Below are 19,370 nucleotides of genomic sequence, written 5' to 3'. Positions count from 1 at the left end.
AGAGCCAGCACATGAGATGAGTCAAGATAATTTCTGAGTCTAAAGGCAGGTGACCCACCTGGGAAATGCCCAGGAGCTGCTGTAGGAGCAGCAGGCAGTGGCTGTGTCCCCTTGCAGGAGGACATAGATGGGGGGATGCTGCTTCTGCAGGTCTGGGAATCCAGGATGGGCTCACACTGGGGAAAACAGCCCTGAGGAACTGAACCTTTCCCACAAGGTGCATGGTTGGAGCATCCAGGATTTCTCTTGAGGATGTGGGGGGAGTGTAGGCCAGTCACAGAGCCTGTGAACTCTCACCCTGCTTTTTTGCCCTTCCTCAGGGGATGAAGGAGCTGGAAGGGGGATGTGCAGGGCTGAGGCACTTCATGTGCAGATGTGGACAGTGGGTTCTACAAGACATCCAGATATTCCTTCATGAAACACCGAGATACCTTCAGCCCTCAAACCTTCATCCTCACCAAGGATGGGCAAAGGGCAGCACCCCATGGTCCTTCCTGAAGGTCACACAGAGCTGGTTGCTGACTACTGACTCCAAGCTCTCAGCTTTTCCTCTGGAAAAAGAAGTCTGGAGGCTTAGGGAGGAGCAAAGTGGGAAACCAGTGTGGATTTAGGGATAACAGGGCATCTTTGGCCTCAGCACATCAACAGTTCTTCACTGAGCCATGATGGCATCAAAAGCAGAGGCTGTCTGAGCCCTGGAGCTGCCTGTAGGAGAGAATGGCTTTGACACATTTTGCTGCTCGTCCTGTTTAACTCCTGAAATCAGAGTAGGTCTCCCAAGCACAGCAACTTCCACAGTGACAGTGCTGCCCTGGGACAAGGATCTCCATCACTGCCTTCAGCTCTCTTCTCAAACCAGTTTCTGTTTTCCCAGGGGTCTCCAGCACAACAAGATCCAGGAGATCAGAGCAGACACCTTTGTGCAGCTGCTGGCCCTGCGCTCCATGCAAGTATTGTCTGCCAGGGACCAGCTGGGGCTGTGCTGGGGAGGGGACTGTGAGCCCAGGGGGGCTGGGGCAGCTCCCAGGCTGCCTCTGCCTCTGCTTTTCTGTCGAGTCCCTCTGTAGGAGCATCAGGGGTAGGATGGTGGGGATGGATGGAGAGGAGAGATCTCTGAGGCCAGGGCTTGGAACTTGTGGGTTATTGCAAAGGGTCTGGGTGCAGGGCCCTGCTGGGAGCTGCCAGCCACAGCTGGAGCAGGACTGAGAGAAGAGAGGGGGAGAGAGGATGAGAGGGCAAGAGAGTAAAAGGGGTAAGAGTGCAAAGGGGTAAGAGGGCAAAGTTCCCATTACAATACCATGAATCTTCCTCTGTGTTGAATATTCTGATTCTCACTGACCAATCTAGTCCAAGATACAAATCCTATAGCATTTCCATACAGCCCATAAGAATCATTACATTACCATACTCTGTTACATTTTAAACCCTAAAAACTCCTCTTTGGGCCCCTTCTGCCAAGCTGGCAGGGTCTGCTCTGACCCTTGGGCCTGTCTGCAAGCAGAGGGTGTTGTTCCATCAAAAGAGGATCACCTTCAGCTGGCCACACCATTGTTTTCCAGTTGTTCAGTAACTGAGGGATCGCAAAGCTTGCTTTCATTTCAATCTCGCTTATAGTTTCTATATTCTCAAAATCTTTTGCCAGGCAATCATATTTATAAGGCTTTCCTGTTTCATCTTCCCCAACATCCCTCTTCCATTCCTCCTTAGGAAGGGAGGAGGGCACAAACCATCCTTTGGCTTCCCCCGTGCCTGCAGCCCCTCCTCCTTACCTGCCCCCTCGTGCCCACACCCCACAGCTCTGCCAAGGCAGAGCCCACATCACAGACTGGCTCCTGAATGCCAGGAGCAACCCAGGACAGCACCTGAGTGTACCTGAGCTACACAGGTTGGTCCTGGGCCACCCCTGGAAGAGCATCTTGTTTGGTTTGAAAGCTCCTCAGCAGTTCATGTTCCACAGGTGCACCCAAGCACCTCCCACACACCCAGAGTCACCTCCCAGGTGCCTGGCAAGGCCCTGAAGGGCACCACTGGCTCTGTGACATCTGGGAAGAGCCCTGATGGTCTTTATTTGCTGTTCTGTTAGGAAGGGAACTAAATCCCCACTGCTCCCATGGTGCAGCAATGTGAATGCCATTTCATGGTTCCTGGGATTCCCTGAGTGTCACAGACACTACAGTTACACCTGAGGTGTGGCAGGTGACTGCAGACACCCAGGAAAACCTGAGCATGGTGCCCCAGCCCAGTCACACACACAGAGAAAGCTCTGACAGCTTTGGGTGTGTTCTGGTCCCTGGGAAAGGATTCATCCCACCCAATGTCACACACACCTGAGCAGGTATCTTGGCTCCCTTAGAGCTGGAGAGATGAAGGTCCTGTAGCCAGCCTTAGGGCAAGAAATGTGTCCCAGTTTGCTGGTTCCCTCTGCCCTGCTTACAGAGGGAGTGGAGCTGTCTCACTTGGATGGAGGCAGAGCTTTTTGAGGGGACTCAGTGAACCCAAAGCTCCTGTGCATGGCAGAAGACATTCTAAAATCACCTTCCCCAGAGCCCTGGCCTGCTGGGTACCTGTTGCCAATTCCTCAACTTCTGGGTCTCAGGCTGGGCCCTTCCTGGGGGCTCCCCTGTCAGGGAGACCCTTCTGGAGTGGTTCTGTGTCAGGAAAGAGAGATGCACTGGATTTTTTTGGTCTTCAGGTTCCTGTTTATTATTATCTTATCTAGAGTTTTGCACGCTGTCCACATCAGGCTCAGCACACTGGAAAAGCACCACAAAATGGCCAAGAATCTCTTGTTCCAAGGTCTTTTAAGACTAAACTATCCAATTAAGAGCTGACACCTAGATTATTTTCCCTTTTAACCCAATAACTGATCCCACAGAGCCTGCAATGTGGATTTTTCCCAATTACAAAAGTCCCAATTACAAAATGCCACCCAAACCCATGGAGAGGAAGGACAAAGAAGCAGAAGAAGAAACCCAGGACAACACCCTGTGCCCTCCATCTTGCTTCCATCCACAACACACTAAAAACCCCAAAACCTCAATTTCTCACCAAGTGATACACCTGCACTACTCTCTATAATCTATTTCACACTTTTGTGGATTCTTTCTCCATGGATGAGGGTCAAAGTCAGCGCTCCCATGGGGGTCAGGGCACCCCAGAGCAGACAGAGAAATATCCCCAGTGCCCTGGGTTTGCACACTGGCCCTATCTGCCTGTGCCCCACCCAGCACTGTGACTGCACTGGGGATGCTCTGGCACTAAGGCATGCCCTGTTTGGCATGTTGGCAAAAAATTCCCAAATTTACAGAAATTAAACCAGAAAAGAACATTTTCCATTGATCCTTTCCCATTGGTCTCAGCAGAGGAGCTCCTGCAAGGCAAACTCTTGTGCCCTCTGTTGGAAACCACCCATATACAGACCCAGACTTGTCTGGGGGGAGCTGCAATGGGGCAGAAATTGCTGCTGACCAAGGGGCTACAGATCCCACATGTGCTCCCACCAGGGCCCTTGGCTGGGCCAGTGTCAGCAGCTTCACTGCCCTGCTCTGCTCTCTTCTTAGTGCTGTGTCCTTGCCTTGCAGAGACCTGAGCTGGAATTACATCCAGTTTATTCACCCAGAAGCCTTTGTGACCCTGCACTCCCTCACCAAGCTGTAAGTTGCAGGGATATTTCTGTCACCAGGGATGGGAGGAATCTGAGCACCTCAGACTGACTCCCTGGGCTACCAGAACACCTGGGATTTAGGTGTTGGAAGATTGATGTGCTGAGGTGCATGTCTCAGCCCTGATGTGGACACAACAAATCCCAAGGTTTCCTATTAATACTATTAATAAAGGGATGATGAAGTGCAGGAGGGGCCATCTTCAAGATGCTCTCATCCTGAACACTAAACCTCCATTTCCTGATGCTTCCATAGCTGCCTTAGATGCCTTTAAGGAAGATCAGCAGGATGGGCTGTTTCTGCAAGAGTCACTGCAGACCATCTGTGCTGGCTCTGGAGGGCCCTAGGTCTCAGCCCCCTCTCTATAAGCCTTGGCTATTTTATGGGCTGGGACCTGCAGTCATCCCTGACCCACAGTGGAAGGGATGTGTGGGGCATGGACGTGCACAGGGAGGGAGACGCCACCCAGAGCTGCCAGCATGGCCACCAAGCCCAGCCCCTGCAGTGTTCACCTCCAGAGGCTCCTGGCCCCAGAGCAGCACCAGCCCCATTTCAGCATCACATCAAGGGAGAAACTGAGGCAGTGCCCTCTGCTTGGCTGAGATACCTCTGGCAGCAGAGCCCTGACCATGGTCTCCCTCTCTGCTTTCCCCTCACCAGGGACCTGACTGACAACCAGCTGGTCACGCTGCCCCTGGATGGTTTGGCTGGACTGACCCATCTGAAGCTCCAGGGCAACCCAGCTCTCTCTGAGCCCTTCACCAAGGAGAGCTTCCCCAAAATGAGGTACTTGGGGTGTTGGCTCTTTCCCTTCTGGTGTTCAGCACAGGCTGTGTTTGCTCACAGCACTCAGCCTCCTGCTCTCCTGGCCCATCTCGTGCTGTCCCCACACTTCCAGGCCCATGGGTTGAGGAGGATCCATCTGCTGCTAGCACATCTCATCTTTAATATGTTCCATGGGAGAGCAGTGATGTGCTCCCAGGCCACCACCCCCACCCCAAACACACAAACACACAAGTGGAAAACATGGAGCAGGCCCAGCTCAGGGCTCCTCTCAATGGAAAACATTCCCAGAAGCAGTCCTACCTAATGACATCCAGGTTTTCTTCCATAAACTCTGCTTGTGTGGCCGTGTCTTGTCTGTTATGGATTAATGAGGAGCCTGAAGGAGTCAAGCTGATGAAGAAGAGGCTGCAAAAGGCTCAGAGCAGAGTGCTGTGCTGCAGGCTCAGACTTTCCGACCCTCCTTGGCTCCTGGGTCCCAGTGTGGCACCTGCCTTTGAGCTTAGACACCCATGGTCCTGGGAACACAAATTCCTCCCAGATAAAGTCATCTCTTGCTTGGGTGTCCCAGGGAGTTCCCTTCAAGCTAAGAATGCATAAGCTGATGCTCCCACTCATCCAGGATGGGTTCCCAAAGCTGGAGCTTCTCCAGTTTCCACACAGGGCTGGGGTCACAGGTCACTGGACCAACACAGGGTTAAAGCTCAGGCCTGAGGAGGAGTGTGGAGCTCTCCCTTCAGGTGCCTCAGCAGTGCTGCCTGCAGGGCTCCCTCCTTCTGACTTTTTTAACTCATAGCTAGGAAATGCTGTATGATGGGTTTCCAAATGTTTCCAACAGGGGGTTCCAGAAGCTTTTGGAGGGTTTTCCACACCCAAGATCATACAACAATAGAATGGTGTGGGTTGGACAGAAACATTAAAGCTCATCCTGTTCCCCCCCCTGCCATAGACAGGGACAGCTTCCACCAGCCTAGGTCGCTCCAAGCTCTGTCCAGCCTGGCCTTGGACACTTCCAGGGATGGGGCAGCCACAGCTTTTCTAGGCAACCTGTGCCAGGGCCTGCCCACCCTCACAGGGAAGAATTTTTTTCCCAATATCTCATCAAACCCTGCCCTTTCCAGTAGGAAATGAGGATTCCTTGTCCTGTCCCTCCAGACCCTTGTCCAAAGTTCCTCTCCAGCTTTCTTCACACAACCACAGAACCAGAGAATCATTAATGTTGGAAAAGACCTCTGAGATCATCGAGTCCAACCTGTGAGCAGTCCCCACCTTGTCACCAGCCCAGAGCACTCAGTGCCACCTCCAGTCGTTCTCTGAACACCTCCCAGGATGGGGACTCCATCAACTCCCTGGGCAGCCCCTTCCAATGTCTAACAAGCCCTTCCTTGAAGGAATTCCTCCTGATTCCAACATGAGTCTCCCCTGGTGTAGTTTGAGGCCATTTTCTCTCTCCCTGCAGCTTAGTGCCCAGAGAAGAGACCAATCCCCACCTTGTTGCAATCATCACTTGTGTAAGGAGTGATAAGGTCCCTGCTGATGGGGGAGAGCTTCCTTTTCTCTAGGCTGAGCCCCCTCAGCCACTCTCCATATGATTTACTCTCCAGACCCTTCCCCAGCTCCATTTCCCTTTCCTGACTGCAGCCCCTCAATGTCTTCCTTGAAGTGAGGGGTCCAGAACTGGGCACAGGACTCAAGCTGCACCCTCACAAGTGCCAAGCTCCTTTAAGCCCTGCAAGGGGCTCTGAGCTCTCCCTGGAGCCTTCTCTTGTCCAGGTGAGCACCCCCAGCTCTCCCAGCCTGGCTCCAGAGCAGAGGGGCTCCAGCCCTGGAGCAGCTCCGTGGTCTCCTCTGGACCTGCTCCAACAGGCAGTCCCTTGTGCAGGGTGGGTCAAGTTCAGCACTTCCAGGGTGTTTCTCCTCTAAATTAGTTCCATTCACATCTCTTGAGCTGGTTTGTGTTTGTAGCAGAGAAACTGAGCCTGCAGCAGTGCTTCAGTGAACCATGCCAGGCAATGGAGCCCATTAACATTCCCTAAATTTGGGGTACTGCCATTAAGCAGCCCTACTCTTGGGGCATGTCTGGAGGAGTCATCTGGGAGCAGTTCTTAGCCTTGCTGGGAGGATCTGCACCTCCCTACCACCTTTCAATAATAGGATCTAATTTGGAGCTTATAACAGGAAACGAGCTTGTATACAGAGTTTCCAGACCCTCCCGGGGCTCGGCCAGAAATGTTTGGGAACATAAAACAAAAGCATATTTTTAGAATATAGAGTTTTACCATATTTACTGATCTTGTCAGAAGACCTTAATTGTCTGGAAAACCTGGGGTTCCTTTGCCTTCATCATCAGTCTCCCTGACTTCCAGCAAAGCCAAAAATGCAGCTGCTGACAGACAGCCTGGTATTGCATCCAGATGATGCTCAGCTGCTGCTGAATTAACCTTGTCATACATGCTATAATTAGCAACTATCAATTCAACTTTCAAGTAGAAATCAGACATATTTAAATAACTTGCTTCATTTGGGAGACCTGAGAATTCCCTGCCTGAGCTGGGACTCCTGGAACTGGAGTTTGAAGGTGCCCTCAACAGCAAGCAAGGGGAGCCTTGCTCTAGGGAAGCTTCCCCTTGAAGGAAGGAAAGGATGCCTAGGAAAACATGGCCTTGGGGTAAAAATTGAAGACTGTACATTGGATAGAGGGGCTAGTTTATTCTGAGGAGAACAGCAGAAGGGTTTTTAGGAATTTGGTGGTTTAGGAATGGTATTCTCCAATTTAGTGTTCCTGCTAAAACCATGCACCACTCCACTCCTCCCCAACTGGAGGCACAAAAGGCCAAGATCATGGGTTGAGATAAGAACAGTTTACTGGAAACAGCAATGAGATAAGACACAAACACTAACAGCAACAATATTAATAACAAAAAGCATAAGAAAAGAAAGTTATTTACATGGAAAGCCCCCAAAAACAAACAAATGCCAGATGGCTCCTCCACCACATTTTCTCTTTTCCCCCTAGCCCCCAGCAATGAGTAAAATGGTACAGAACAACCTCTGGGTCCTGGCCATGCTCCCTCACACCTCCTGCAAAAATTAACCCTGTTCTGGCTGGAACCAGGACAAGGAACTATCTGGGAATTTTAGAGCAGTTTCCAAACCTGGTGTTTGACAACATTCTATTGACTGACAGTGTCTTAAGCACCAAAAGTGGTGCAGAGAGACCATGGGCTGCCCTGGGTCCATGGAGTCCTGCACCAAAGGACCTGCACCCTGTCCTACATGGAGTCCTTCACCAAAGCAAAGTCCCTCTCCACTGTAACCATCAGCACACAGACCAGCTTTTGCCATGTCAGCAGCACAGGTACCAAAATTGGAATGATACAGAGAAGTTCAGCATGGGTCCTGCACAGAAATTCATGGAGTGTTCCATATTTTTTTTTACTCAGCTGATTATAGCACGGTGCTAATAGCACTGACATTGTGGATGTGATCCCTGTAGGGCCCATTCACTTCAGAGCTGCACATGTTGACCCCTGTGGGTCCCTTCCAGCCCAGAATACTTTGTGACTCTCTATAGATGAGTTTCATCTTTGAACAACCGAAGGAACTAAGCAAAAAGTGCAAAGCAATGGAGAGTCAGGCCATGGAGGGGACACACCTTAAAGTTCTGCTTTCCTCTGTGCAGAGTCCTGGAGGTGCCCTATGCCTACCAGTGCTGTGCCTATGGGAGCTGCAGCAGCTTCTTCAGGGTGTCCAGCCAGTGGGAGGCAGAAGACATGGCCCCTGAGGAGGAGGATCCCCACAAGAGGACCTTGGAATTGTTCCCAGGTCACGCTGACAACCACTGTGAGTAAACAGCCTGCATGGTGAGCAGCCTGGGCAGGGCTGTGAGCTGGGGTGCCATCCTGCCTCTGCAGGGCTGGTGCCACTGTCAGAGGTGACTCCTGCCTCAGGGTGGTGACACCTTCTTCAGCACAGGTGGCCCATTGCTTTGAGCAGGCTCCATTTGGTGGCCCTGTGTGGGAGAAAGAGTAGGTCTGGCACATCCAAACCTTCACAATGGATCCAAAGGACCTGGCAGCCCCCACACCTTGGGCATGTTTGTCAATTTGGCCTTGCTGGCCATGGAGGGAGGCTGCTCAAGGCACTGGAAGGTGGCTGGGGCTACCTGGGACAACTGGGCTTGGTCATTAGGCTTCTGGGCAATGTGGAGCCTTTGGCAGGACATCAGTCTTTGTTCTTGCATCATCTAGAGGAAGGACCCTGGGATTAATCTGAGTAAGAGAATGAACTCAACCTGGAATATCTCTCTGACTGGAGGTAGAGAGAGATCTCATCTCTCTCTTGGGTGTTACAGCCAAGGTCAGGGTTAGGTGTGACAACAGGACATGTTTGGGGAGCACAGCACAGGGACTGGCCAAGGCAGGGAAGAAGAAGCTCCATGGCTGAGCAGCACTTTCTGTCCAGGAGTCCATTTATTCTGTGCTCCAAAGTGCAGCTCTGCTCAGACTGGTTGAGGCCAGTTCCAGGAGCCAGCAGAGAGGGCAAGGCACCCCTGCACTCCCAGCCCCACAGCACAGCAGCAGCTCCAGCACCAGGCTGGTGTGATCCCTCTGCAAGAGAATCTCAGAATAGCACAAAGAAAAACATGAACCCCTTTGCTTCCTCTGGAACTGCTGGAGAGTGCAAACAACATTTCAGAACACAGCCTGGATGCTGCTTCTATTTATATATTTGTGTAAATACAGTGCACTTCCAAGGCCTGAGACATCCTGCAGGCAAATCCACGTGGTAGATGGAGAGAGGGCTGTGCCCTGGAGGGCCCTGACCCACCTGCTCCCAGCAGCTCTGAGCATCCAGCCCCAGCCCTGCTGTCCTGCACAGCCTGAGCAGGCAGGACTGCATCTGGAGGCACATTCAGACCCAGAGCTGCTGTCAGGAAAATTTATCCACAAACACCAGAGGTTTATGTCCAAAAAGGAGACAGAGGAGTCCTTTTTTGGCTTTATTCCAATAAAGGCAGAGGCCATGGGGCATTCCCCTGGGGTCTCTCACATTTTTTGAGGATGCAGCCTCCTTTTAATCCCAATTTCCCAGCCACGTTTCCCTTCTCTCTTTCCCCATTGGCTGAGGTACTTGAGAGGTTCAGACTTCCCACAACACCTGATACCAGAGATTTCCCTCTAATGTACAACCCTCCCTTTTAATTTTTAATTCTTACGGAATTTATAAGTTTTTCTTCCCCATTGTTTCTTTCATCTCTCAATGCCTAATTTCATTTACCAGCAAACCTAAAGTTTATTTGTAAAAGCAAATATCTTTTTCCATTCATCAATCAGTGGAATCCTTCCCATTGCTTCTTTATCTTCCAGCAGACCCACAGCTCATTTGTACAGACAAATCCACGATTCCTCTCACTGTGTTCTGGGCAGGATGACCAAGACACTTTGTGACACAGCCAGCAAGGGACCCCCAAGCCCTGTGCTCCTGCTCCTGCACTGATCCTTCCTGAGAATGACCTTTAGACATGCAGAGAGCCCAGCCAGAGGGTAGCAAATGTGATTCCTCCTGGCATATGTGGCTCCAGGAAGCATGGTAGACTTGGTGGTAACACTGGCCAGACAGTACACAGGAGTCATGTTTCAGTCGTTGCTGCAGGATTTCATCTGAGCCAGGTCACTTTTTCCATCATTAATGCAGCCCATTCTGTAGCAGTGCCAGTGCAGATAGTTGTGGGGTTTGCCCAGCAAATTATGGCGTTTGTGGGAAGATCTTGTTTGTGACAAGGGCCACAGACCTGCTTTTGCTCAGTCTCTGATGTCCCAAAAGATGCTCTCACCTGGCCCTGTCAGCAGACCAGAACCTACCCCAGGGTCCAAGGCCTCCAGGCCAGCCCCAGCACCAGAGGGGAATGCTGGCTGATTCTAAGATGTGCCAAATGAGGATGTTTGCAGCTCGTAAAGGCTCCCCTTTTCAGATGTTAAAGCATTGGATCTGTGTTGAAATATCAAAGCACAGAGGTGCAAATGTGAAATCCACAGGAACACCATTCCTTGTGATGTGCAGCTTTTGCAGATGACTCTCCAGACCTCCAGCAGCAGGGTCTGCTCTTGATGATATGGGGTTTGTGATATTGCTGTTTTACTTAATTAATCTTGGCTTTATTTCTGTTCCCTGTGCTTCCTTTCTGATGGCCACTGATGGCATTTGGCTGGGTTATATGAACCTTGTAACACTTCCTCATTAAAGAGGAGAAAAGCTCCCAATATTCCTTTCATGTAAGAGGGAAGGCGATCAGCTGGAGAGAAAATACCTCAGGGCTGTGTAGCAGCAGGTCCTGTTAGGGCACTCAGGACAGTGTGGGAGAAACTGTGAGAGGGACAGGGAACAAACATTTCCAGGCAGCTCTGTCCTCTCAGCCTTGTGCATTGCTCCCAGTCCCTCCCAAAGGAGTCCCCAGAACCTCAGCTGGGCAGTGAAAGGCAGCTTGTCCCAGGCAGCCATGCAGGGACAGCAAATGGCTCCCAGCACCCAGCCCTGCCTGGCTGTGGCTCCTTCAGCCTCTCCTGCTCCCATCCCAGCACCCATCCCAGCCAAGCCCAGCCCTGAGGGAGCACCTGACTCCAGGCCCAGAGCACACGTGGTGCCACGGACCCCAGGACCAGATCAGCTCTTCCCCACCCCCCCAGGGCCCTGGGTGCTGGAACCCCCCCACCCCACCTGAGTATGTCCATTCTCATCTGAGTAACACCCACCTGGGGCCCAAACTAGAGTGGTCAGTGCACATCTCATCATTCTGTCCCCTTGCCAACATGGATAGTTAAGGTCTCACTGCCAGCACTTTCAGTGTTTGGGATATCACTGAATTCTAGAATGGTTTGGGTTTGGGAAGAACCTTGAAGCTCTTCTCGTTGCCCCCCTGCCATGGCAGGGACACCTTCCACAGTCCCAGGTGGCTCCAAGCCCTGTCCAGCCTGGCCTTGGGCACTTCCAGGGATCCAGGGGCAGCCACAGCTTCTCTCCAGCTCTCTTGGCACCCCTTTAGACATGGAAGGGTCTCTAAATCCTGGGGCCTTCTCTTCTCCAGGCTGGGCAATCCCAGCTGTCTCAGCCTCTTTGGATTACAGCTGGCAGTGTTTAGCAGACACCCCTGCCCCAAGTCTGCCCCTGTGGCTGACCAGGAAGCCAAGGATGGCTCAGGGACCTGCCCTCAGGACAGCCCCCAGGACAGCCCCCAGTGGAGCTGCAGAGGAGGGCAGGAAAAGTGCCCTGGGGCACTTCCATCACCACCCCAGCACCTCCCTTTGGGACCTCTGGTTTGAGGATAGGAGGGGATGAATTCACTTACAACACGTGTTTGCAATGGTGGAACAAAGCTGTGGGAAGTGAGAGGGGAGCACATGTGTGTGATATCCTGGGCAGTGGGACACTGCTCCCCCAGCCCAGCACCTCCAGCAGCTTCTGAAGTCACTAAAGAGCTTCTGCAACCACCTGCAAACCCTGCAGGGCCCTTAGAGACACACTTCTGCTTCTGCCATTCAAAAAGCTACTCCAGACCCCAGACAGGATCTGCCCAGGCCTCTTGTAGCCACCCTCACACCAAGGAGAGGGCAGGACCTTGCCAGCCCAGGGGCTGCCCTGGCTGAGACAGACAGGACTGAGCAGGGAATGAACAGACAGCACAAAGGGCAAAAGTATTCAGCCCAGTGCTTTCTGTTCTACCCCTTCCCCAGCAGTTCTGCACCTCTTCCTCTCACTTGACTTTTGGTACAGGCAGCTCATTTCTCATGAAAGGGCACTACTGGCAAAGAGGGCTTTTCTCATAAGATCTCAGAAAGTGGAGGCACCTCAGCAAAATTCAAATAAATAACTGTTTCTTCAAAATCAATGCAGCCTGCTTTGCTAGGACAAAACAGCCATTTTCCTTTCTCCACAGCTCCCAGGCTGCAGAGGGACTGGTTTCTAGCAGAGAGAGGTACATTTTTCACTTTGAATCCCACTGTGCTGACTAAGGATTGCTTTGTAATTCCCAGCAGACTCAGTAGTCCAGGCAAAACAAGAGATCATCCTTCACTTCAGGAAAATGTTTAACCTGGGCTTAAAACCAGGCTTTGAGGAGAAAATGGATGGCACAGGTTACACTTTCCCAAGGGCTGGGTCTCAGCAGAGCACAGAAAGGCAAAGCTGTGTCTGTTTTATTTGGGTATCGTGACTGCACATCACAGCCTCCGCACTGTGGCTGGAAAAGACACTGGAGATTTATAAGACTATAAAATACAAGGATGAAATATTTTTCCATCCCACTGTGAGGGTTTCCTTGCCAGGCTCCAAAGCAGCAGCAATATTTCAATTCTTACACAGACAGATTTTAAAAATGACCTTTTTTTCCAGAGCTCCCTGAAGCCGAGAAAGCCATGAAGCTTGTCAGGAGGCACTAAAGATAGCACGTTATTTGTCATCATCCTTTAATCAAATAATCCCAGTCACATTTTCAAACACAGCCAGGGAGCATAGCTCTTGAGAGGCACCACTTCTAAACAGATCAGACACATAAATCCCCCTCAGGCCAGCCTTATCTCCAGCACTGTGGAGATTTGCCTTCCTGGCCAGTGTCTAAGCTGCCAGGTGCACACCTGGGCTCCAGCATCAGTCCATTCATCCAAGACAGAGTTCATCCCACAGCCACAGATCCAGCTCTCTGGCTACCAGGCTGTAGCAAGAACAAAACCACATCCTTTCCCTTTCCTCCTGCTGGCAGAAAACCCTCCCAAGGTCTCCACTGGGAGCTGAAGGCTGTGCTGGTGCCACCGCTGGGAAGGGGGCAGCAGAACATAGCTGAACTCACTGTGTCCAGCCAGCAGGACTTTGGGAACAGGAACAAGGAACAAAGCAGAAAAGTTGTAGATTAGGCTGAGAGGATGCCATTCACCCTGGTGACAGCCTGCACTGAACACACAGCTGAGGGCTCAGCCCCATTCCCTTCCAGCAGCTCCTTCTTCAGCCAGGGGCTCTGCCTGACCCTCAGCAAGCCCCAGCCTGGCTCAGGGTGCAGAGATGCTGGTGCAGGGCTGGGCTCTGCAGCCTGGCTGCACAAACCCCATGGCTGCAGAGTCTGCAAATCCCTCAGCAAATTCTGGGAACATCCACAATCAAAAACAAGGCACCACAGTCCCAAGGTTTTACAGGGCATAAAATAACACAATAAATGTTGTGTTCCCTTGTCTTTTTGCTGAGGAACTGCTCGGTGGTGGTTGCTGCTGACAAAAAATTTGTGCTGCAAAAAGAGGCTGATGGTTCCCTCTGAACAAAGCCCCAAAATCCCTGTTGATGAACAAATATTGGACAAGGCCTGCCCAGAAAGCTCCCATGGAGAAGCTGCATTTGAAGGCTTTGTGTTCTGTAACCACACAGGCTGGAGGATTTCGTTACTTTTAATGAAGAGTGCTGGGAGGAGGGAACCACAGTCACACAGCTCTGGGATCTGGGGCTCTCACACTTCAAATGTTGGGAGTAACCTAAAAACAGAGGGGTTGGCTACACTGCAACCCACCAACGTTTACAAGATCTTCTCCCTCTACAGCAGTGACTGCAGGGGACAAACTGCACACCAGCAGCTGCTTTGAACTGGCTGGGAAGGTCTGTGTGCAGGACAGGCAGCAGGAAAAGCTCCTGGCCCAGTGAGCTCTGATGGTTCTGCTGGTTCTTCTCTGAGCACCATCTCTTGTTCTTTCCTCCCCAGATGACCTAGATGCAGATGATCTTCAGCTGGACCTTGAGGAATCAAAGCTGCACCCCACAATTCAGTGCACACCAAGCCCAGGTGAGCAGCCAGGGAAACCCTTTGAACAGAGTTGGGATCTTTGAGCTTCTCTCAATGCCCAGGGTCCCCCACGACCTTTCAGATCAGAAGCCTGATGGATTGGCTTAGGCCAAATGAGGGACAGGTGAGGAGTCTCCTTCTCCCCACTGGATGCAGCTGCTCTCCCAGGAGGGGATGCCCAGGACAGGATAAGCCTGAGCAGGAGCCCCAGGTACCACCAGCTCCTCCATCCACTGCCCTGCTGCCCTCAGCTCTGGCTCTCCTCTTTCCCTGCATGAATGACACTCAGCTTTGCCTCATCCAGCCTGGAATATTGCATGGCAGCCTTGTCCTTGGTGTCCTGATCATACCATGGCACTGCAAACTGCAGGGACACTTTGCTCTGTGTCCTGAGGAAGGGGAGCAGGGAGGCACTGGGCTGCACATGCTGGCTGGGGCTCAAGGAAGTTTCCCTCTGATTTTGTCCCTGTTCATAGCTCAGTGGGGTCCCACACAAGCACACCTGGAGGCTGGAGAGGTGTGGTTCCAGCCAGCCTGCTGTGGGACACTGGCAGGGACAGACCAGTTGTTCCACTGAGTTTGTTGCAAAAGGAATAAGATTTCAGCTGAGGGCATGTCCTGCTGCCTGGCACTCTGAGCTTCACCTCCTTTGAAATGAAAAAGCTTTCTCCATTTCCCCTAATTTTTTTGCTCTCTACCACCTAAAACTTCTACTGCCCTGGTTTTGTTTTTGCTGAGCCACTCACTGAAACATCCCAATCCCTCCCAGAGGCAATTTTATACCATTGCCCACTCTCTCTTTCCCCACTTTCTTTTTCTTTGGCAAACAGCTTCCAGACCAGTCCTCGTTTTGCCCCTCCATGACCTTCCTTTACTCACTCCCCATCCATCCACTTCTTTCTTTCTCCTGACATCCTTCCATGTTCTGCCTGCCCAGACCCCTCTGTCCCTTCCCTACCACCCCAGCTCCCTCCCTCTCTCCCTCATGCCCAGACACTTCACCTCACAGTGCTCATCCCCATTCATGCAGAATGAATGAAGAGGTGCAGACACCTCTTAGCCAAGGTCTTGAGTGCACAGAGAGAGGCTGGCAGTGCCAGAGCAGGATCCTGGCAGATCTCCACACCACCAGCTCCCAGGGGGAATGTGAGGAGGAGCAGGTAATGGCAGAGGGGCCCAAATGCCAGGCTCATACCAGGAGTGTTGGTCAGTCTGCAGCCACAACCTTCTTACATTTTAGGGGCACTGATCATTTTGTTGCTTCTTATATTTTATTTTGACCCCACCCTGCACCTTCTTCCCACCCTAGACAAGATCTGAGAGGGTGCCAGAGGCACTCCAGTGTGGGGGCAGGAGCACAGGGGAGAGCCAAGAGGCAGCTGCAGAAGAGGGGGGACAATGTCATGTTTTCCTTGCCAGCCCAAGGCACTCATGTGGCTCGTGGGGCCAGGAGAGAGCTGGGACTTGGAGAGAAGCAGTGCCTCTGGGTGTAACTTTGGGGTTTGTCTTGCAGGTCCCTTCAAGCCCTGTGATCACCTGTTTGAGAGCTGGATCATCCGCCTGGGAGTCTGGCTCATCGTTGTGGTCTCGGTGCTCTGCAACGGGCTGGTCATCCTGGCTGTCTTTGCTTCCCCCAGCTACCTGTCCCCGGTGAAGTTCCTGGTGGGCTCCATCGCTGGGGCCAACCTGCTGACGGGCATCTCCTGCAGCATGCTGGCCCTCGTGGACAGCCTCACCTACGGCCGCTTTGCCCGCTACGGCGCCCGCTGGGAGACGGGCGCGGGCTGCAGGGTGACAGGGTTCCTGTCTGTGCTGGCCTCCCAGGCTGCCATCTTCCTGCTGACCCTGGCTGCTGTGCAGTGCAGCCTCTCAGCCTCCTGCGTGCGGGGATATGGGAAGTCCCCATCCCTGGGCAAGGTCAAGGCCGCCGCCTGTTGCTGCCTGTTGTTGTCCTCTGTGGCCGCTGTTCTGCCTCTCTTCTCCATTGGGGAATATGGAGCATCCCCTCTGTGCCTCCCATACCCCATCCCAGAGGGGAAACCCACCAGCCTGGGCTTCACCGTGGCCCTGGTGATGACAAACACGCTCTGCTTCCTGACCATCACTGGCACCTACATCCGCCTCTACTGCAGCCTGCTGAAGGGGGAGTTCAGCGCTGTCTGGGACTGCGCCATGGTCAAGCATGTGGCCTGGCTGATCTTCACCAACTGCCTCCTCTACTGCCCAGTGGCCTTCCTCACCTTCTCCTCTACCCTCAATCTCTTCCTTATCACCCCAGAGGTCATCAAATCCGTCTTCCTTGTGGTCCTGCCCCTGCCCGCCTGCCTCAACCCCTTGCTCTACCTGCTCTTCAACCCCCACTTCAGAGATGACTTCCGCCTGCTGAGGCAGAAAGGGCAGGACAAGGGCAGCTTCCCCCAGACCTGCAGGGCTGATGACATGGAGAAAAGCTCCTATGACTCCACCCAGGCTCTGGTGAACTTCTCTGACATCGACCACATGTGTGAGACACCTGATTCCCTGGGAGTGCGCCCCATCCTTGACAGCTACAGCTTCCCCTCCATGGCGCTCATCCCCTGCAGGCAAAGGGTGGGCACCAGGGGCAAGGAGAGGGGCTGCTCTGAGCATTGCCCCTGCCTCAATGACAGTGAGGTGCTGATAACTTCAGAGAGCCAGGATCTGTCTAGCAGCAGCCTCCGGATAACCTTCTTCCCCTCCCCAGCCACGCCACCCTACACATCTCACTTATAACCCTCCTGGGAGCAGCCATGGGAACGGCCCCGCAGCCCACACCGAGGGCCACCACCAGTGCCCAGGGGCCAGCAAGGTGACACAAACGGCTCCCTGAAAAGCACCAGTACGACCTGTCTACCCTCATCCCCATCATACCTGCCTGGGCAACAGGCACCGCTCTGCCAGCTGCCCCTGGCCTAGAAGGGCTCTGACTGAGCTCCAGACACTCAGGGCTGGCCATGGGAGGAGACAATCCCTGTGTGAGTCTCACTTCTGCTAGGAACTGCCTGGGAGAGAGCCCCACTGGCTCAGGAAGTGGGTCAGGGAAACCTCCTCCTGCTCACCCTGCAGCATCACCAGCCAGGGGGAGCCTGCAGCAAAGCCAAGTTTGTCTTCCCAAGGCAGAGACCTCTTGGCCAAAGCCATGGCTCTGTGGCAACCCCTGGAAATGGCCACCTGCAATGACATGGCCGCCCACAGGCACCCCAGGCCTTGTCCTCTAGGGCTCTCTGCAGGTCCCACACACCCCTGGAAATGGGCTGGTGCCTGTCTCACACCACCAAAAGCAGCATATCCCTGTGTACACCTGAGTTTTGGACACCTCTACTTTGGGAATCCCCACTCATTCCACTGGGAGCCTCATGGGTTGGACACCACCCCCACTTCCAGCCAAGACCAGGAGCTGGGGATGCTCAGTTTTTCAATCTGACCCACAGTGTCTCACAAGGGGTCTCTGAAACCCACAGCAGCCAAAGCCAAACAGCTCCTAGAAAAACCCATGTGCTCTGCCTGAGGTCACCCAGCAGCACCAGGCCAAGGCACCCAAGGGCACACCAGGCTCCCTCCACCCCCCCTTCAAACAGCACAGCACACCTGGGGCACTCCTGTCTGCAGCCACCTGGCTCCTGGTCAGACATGGTGAAAATGGGGTCTGGCTGCTGCCTCATTGCCCCCAGACCTCACCCCTGGAAGAGGCTCTTGGTTCTGGGTACATGTCCCACACACAGTGGAGCCATTTTGGGCACTGCATGTGCCTTCTCCTGTTTTAAGGGCAGGCAGCTGGTGTAGAAGGAGGAAACAGAAATCAGCATTGTGGGATGGTGGCATCAGGAGGACACAGGCCACTGGGAACAGCCTCAAATCCACTCCCTGCAGCTCAGGGATCTCCCAAATCCACTGACTCCATCACAAACCCTCCCAGTGCCACCCAGTGCAGCAGGGAGCCCTGTGCTCAGAGCTCAGGCCTGGGCAAAGCTTTGGTTCTGCTGACGTTACTGCAGCTGTTTGTCACTCATTTTCATGAGATAATAAATGAGCCCTGTTGCTGACCAGTGGCTGGTTTCTGTCCTCTTTCACATGAGGAGACCTTGGTGGTTCCCTTGGCAGCTGCTGTGCCTTGGGTGCTGTCTGCACTGCCCGAGTGAGAGCTGGGAAATTGTGTTGTGTCCATGTGAGTTGACACCACCCTCCTCACCCCTGCTCTCAGGAGGGAAGAGCCAAATCACCTTCATGCAGCAGGATTGTGGCACCAGGTGCCTCTCCAGGTCCTGTGGACCAGACTCCTGTGAGCTGTACCCTGGGATCTGCTGCTCAGGGCTTTGAGTTCATGACCAGGACAGATCTGTGGCATCAAAGTGTAAGGATGTCATGTAACAGGGTCTATGCAAAGCCAAACTCACCAGACAGAACCTGGCTCTGCTTCCCTCCTCTGCACTTGAGGCTTGTGGTCTTATCTCAAGATGAAAAACTTGAGAGATACCAAGAAATCAGAGGAACAAGATCCAAGGATTAGAGAAGAGGGTGGGACCCCCAAATTTAGTGACAAAATCCAAAGCTTTGCTACAATCTTCAGGTGGGAACTGTGAAAAACATGGCCTGTTGTAAGACTTGAATCCTGATCCAGACCTCTGATATCCTACACATGCTCAAAATCCGTTTTCATGTTTGGCTCATTAAAAACACAGAGCCATTTTCTTCCACGTCCTTAGGGCTGCTCACATGCACAGGACTGGGAAAGACTCATCCTAGGTTGATTTCCAGAAACAAAATCCTCCTTTGGAGGTGGGATTAACCTGCTGGAGCTAGTTCAGAGGAGGGCTACAAAGCTGATTATAGAGATGAAGCATGGGGAAAGGTTGAGAGCATTGAAATTGTTCGGCCTGGAGAAAAGAAGCTCTGGGGTGACTTAACTGGGGCCTTCCAGGACCTGAAGGGAGCCTGCAAGAAAGATGGAGAGAGACTGCTTAGAGGGCCTGGAGTCACAGGACAAAGGGGAATGGCTTCAAACTGGCAGGGAGGAGGTTTGATTAGATACTGGGGAGGGAATTCTGGGCTGTGAGGTGCAGAGGCCCTGGCACAGGGTGCCCAGAGCAGCT

The 19,370-nt window shown here is 52.8% G+C and overlaps 1 protein-coding gene and 1 non-coding gene across 2 annotated transcripts in view; both read left to right on the top strand.

Moving 5' to 3' along the window:
- The window catches only part of LGR6 (leucine rich repeat containing G protein-coupled receptor 6), a 172,321-nt gene extending 153,995 nt beyond the window's left edge, over window positions 1-18,326 (top strand). The window contains exons 13-18 of the mRNA XM_036398590.1: window positions 875-946; window positions 3,582-3,653; window positions 4,323-4,448; window positions 8,128-8,288; window positions 14,182-14,262; window positions 15,776-18,326. Of these exons, the coding sequence (XP_036254483.1) occupies window positions 875-946; window positions 3,582-3,653; window positions 4,323-4,448; window positions 8,128-8,288; window positions 14,182-14,262; window positions 15,776-17,013 (1,750 nt within the window). The 3' untranslated portion in view covers window positions 17,014-18,326. The remainder of the gene's footprint in view (window positions 1-874; window positions 947-3,581; window positions 3,654-4,322; window positions 4,449-8,127; window positions 8,289-14,181; window positions 14,263-15,775) is intronic.
- On the top strand, window positions 7,784-7,878 carry LOC118696459 (U6 spliceosomal RNA). Its single transcript, XR_004981652.1, has one exon. It is a non-coding gene; the product is annotated as a U6 spliceosomal RNA (small nuclear RNA).
- Window positions 18,327-19,370: the final 1,044 nt, after the last annotated feature.

Source organism: Molothrus ater, chromosome 25, assembly GCF_012460135.2.
Source record: "Molothrus ater isolate BHLD 08-10-18 breed brown headed cowbird chromosome 25, BPBGC_Mater_1.1, whole genome shotgun sequence".
NCBI lineage: Eukaryota > Metazoa > Chordata > Aves > Passeriformes > Icteridae > Molothrus > Molothrus ater.
The sequence above is the reverse complement of the archived record's forward strand: the minus strand, read 5'-3'. Positions and strand labels throughout refer to the sequence as shown.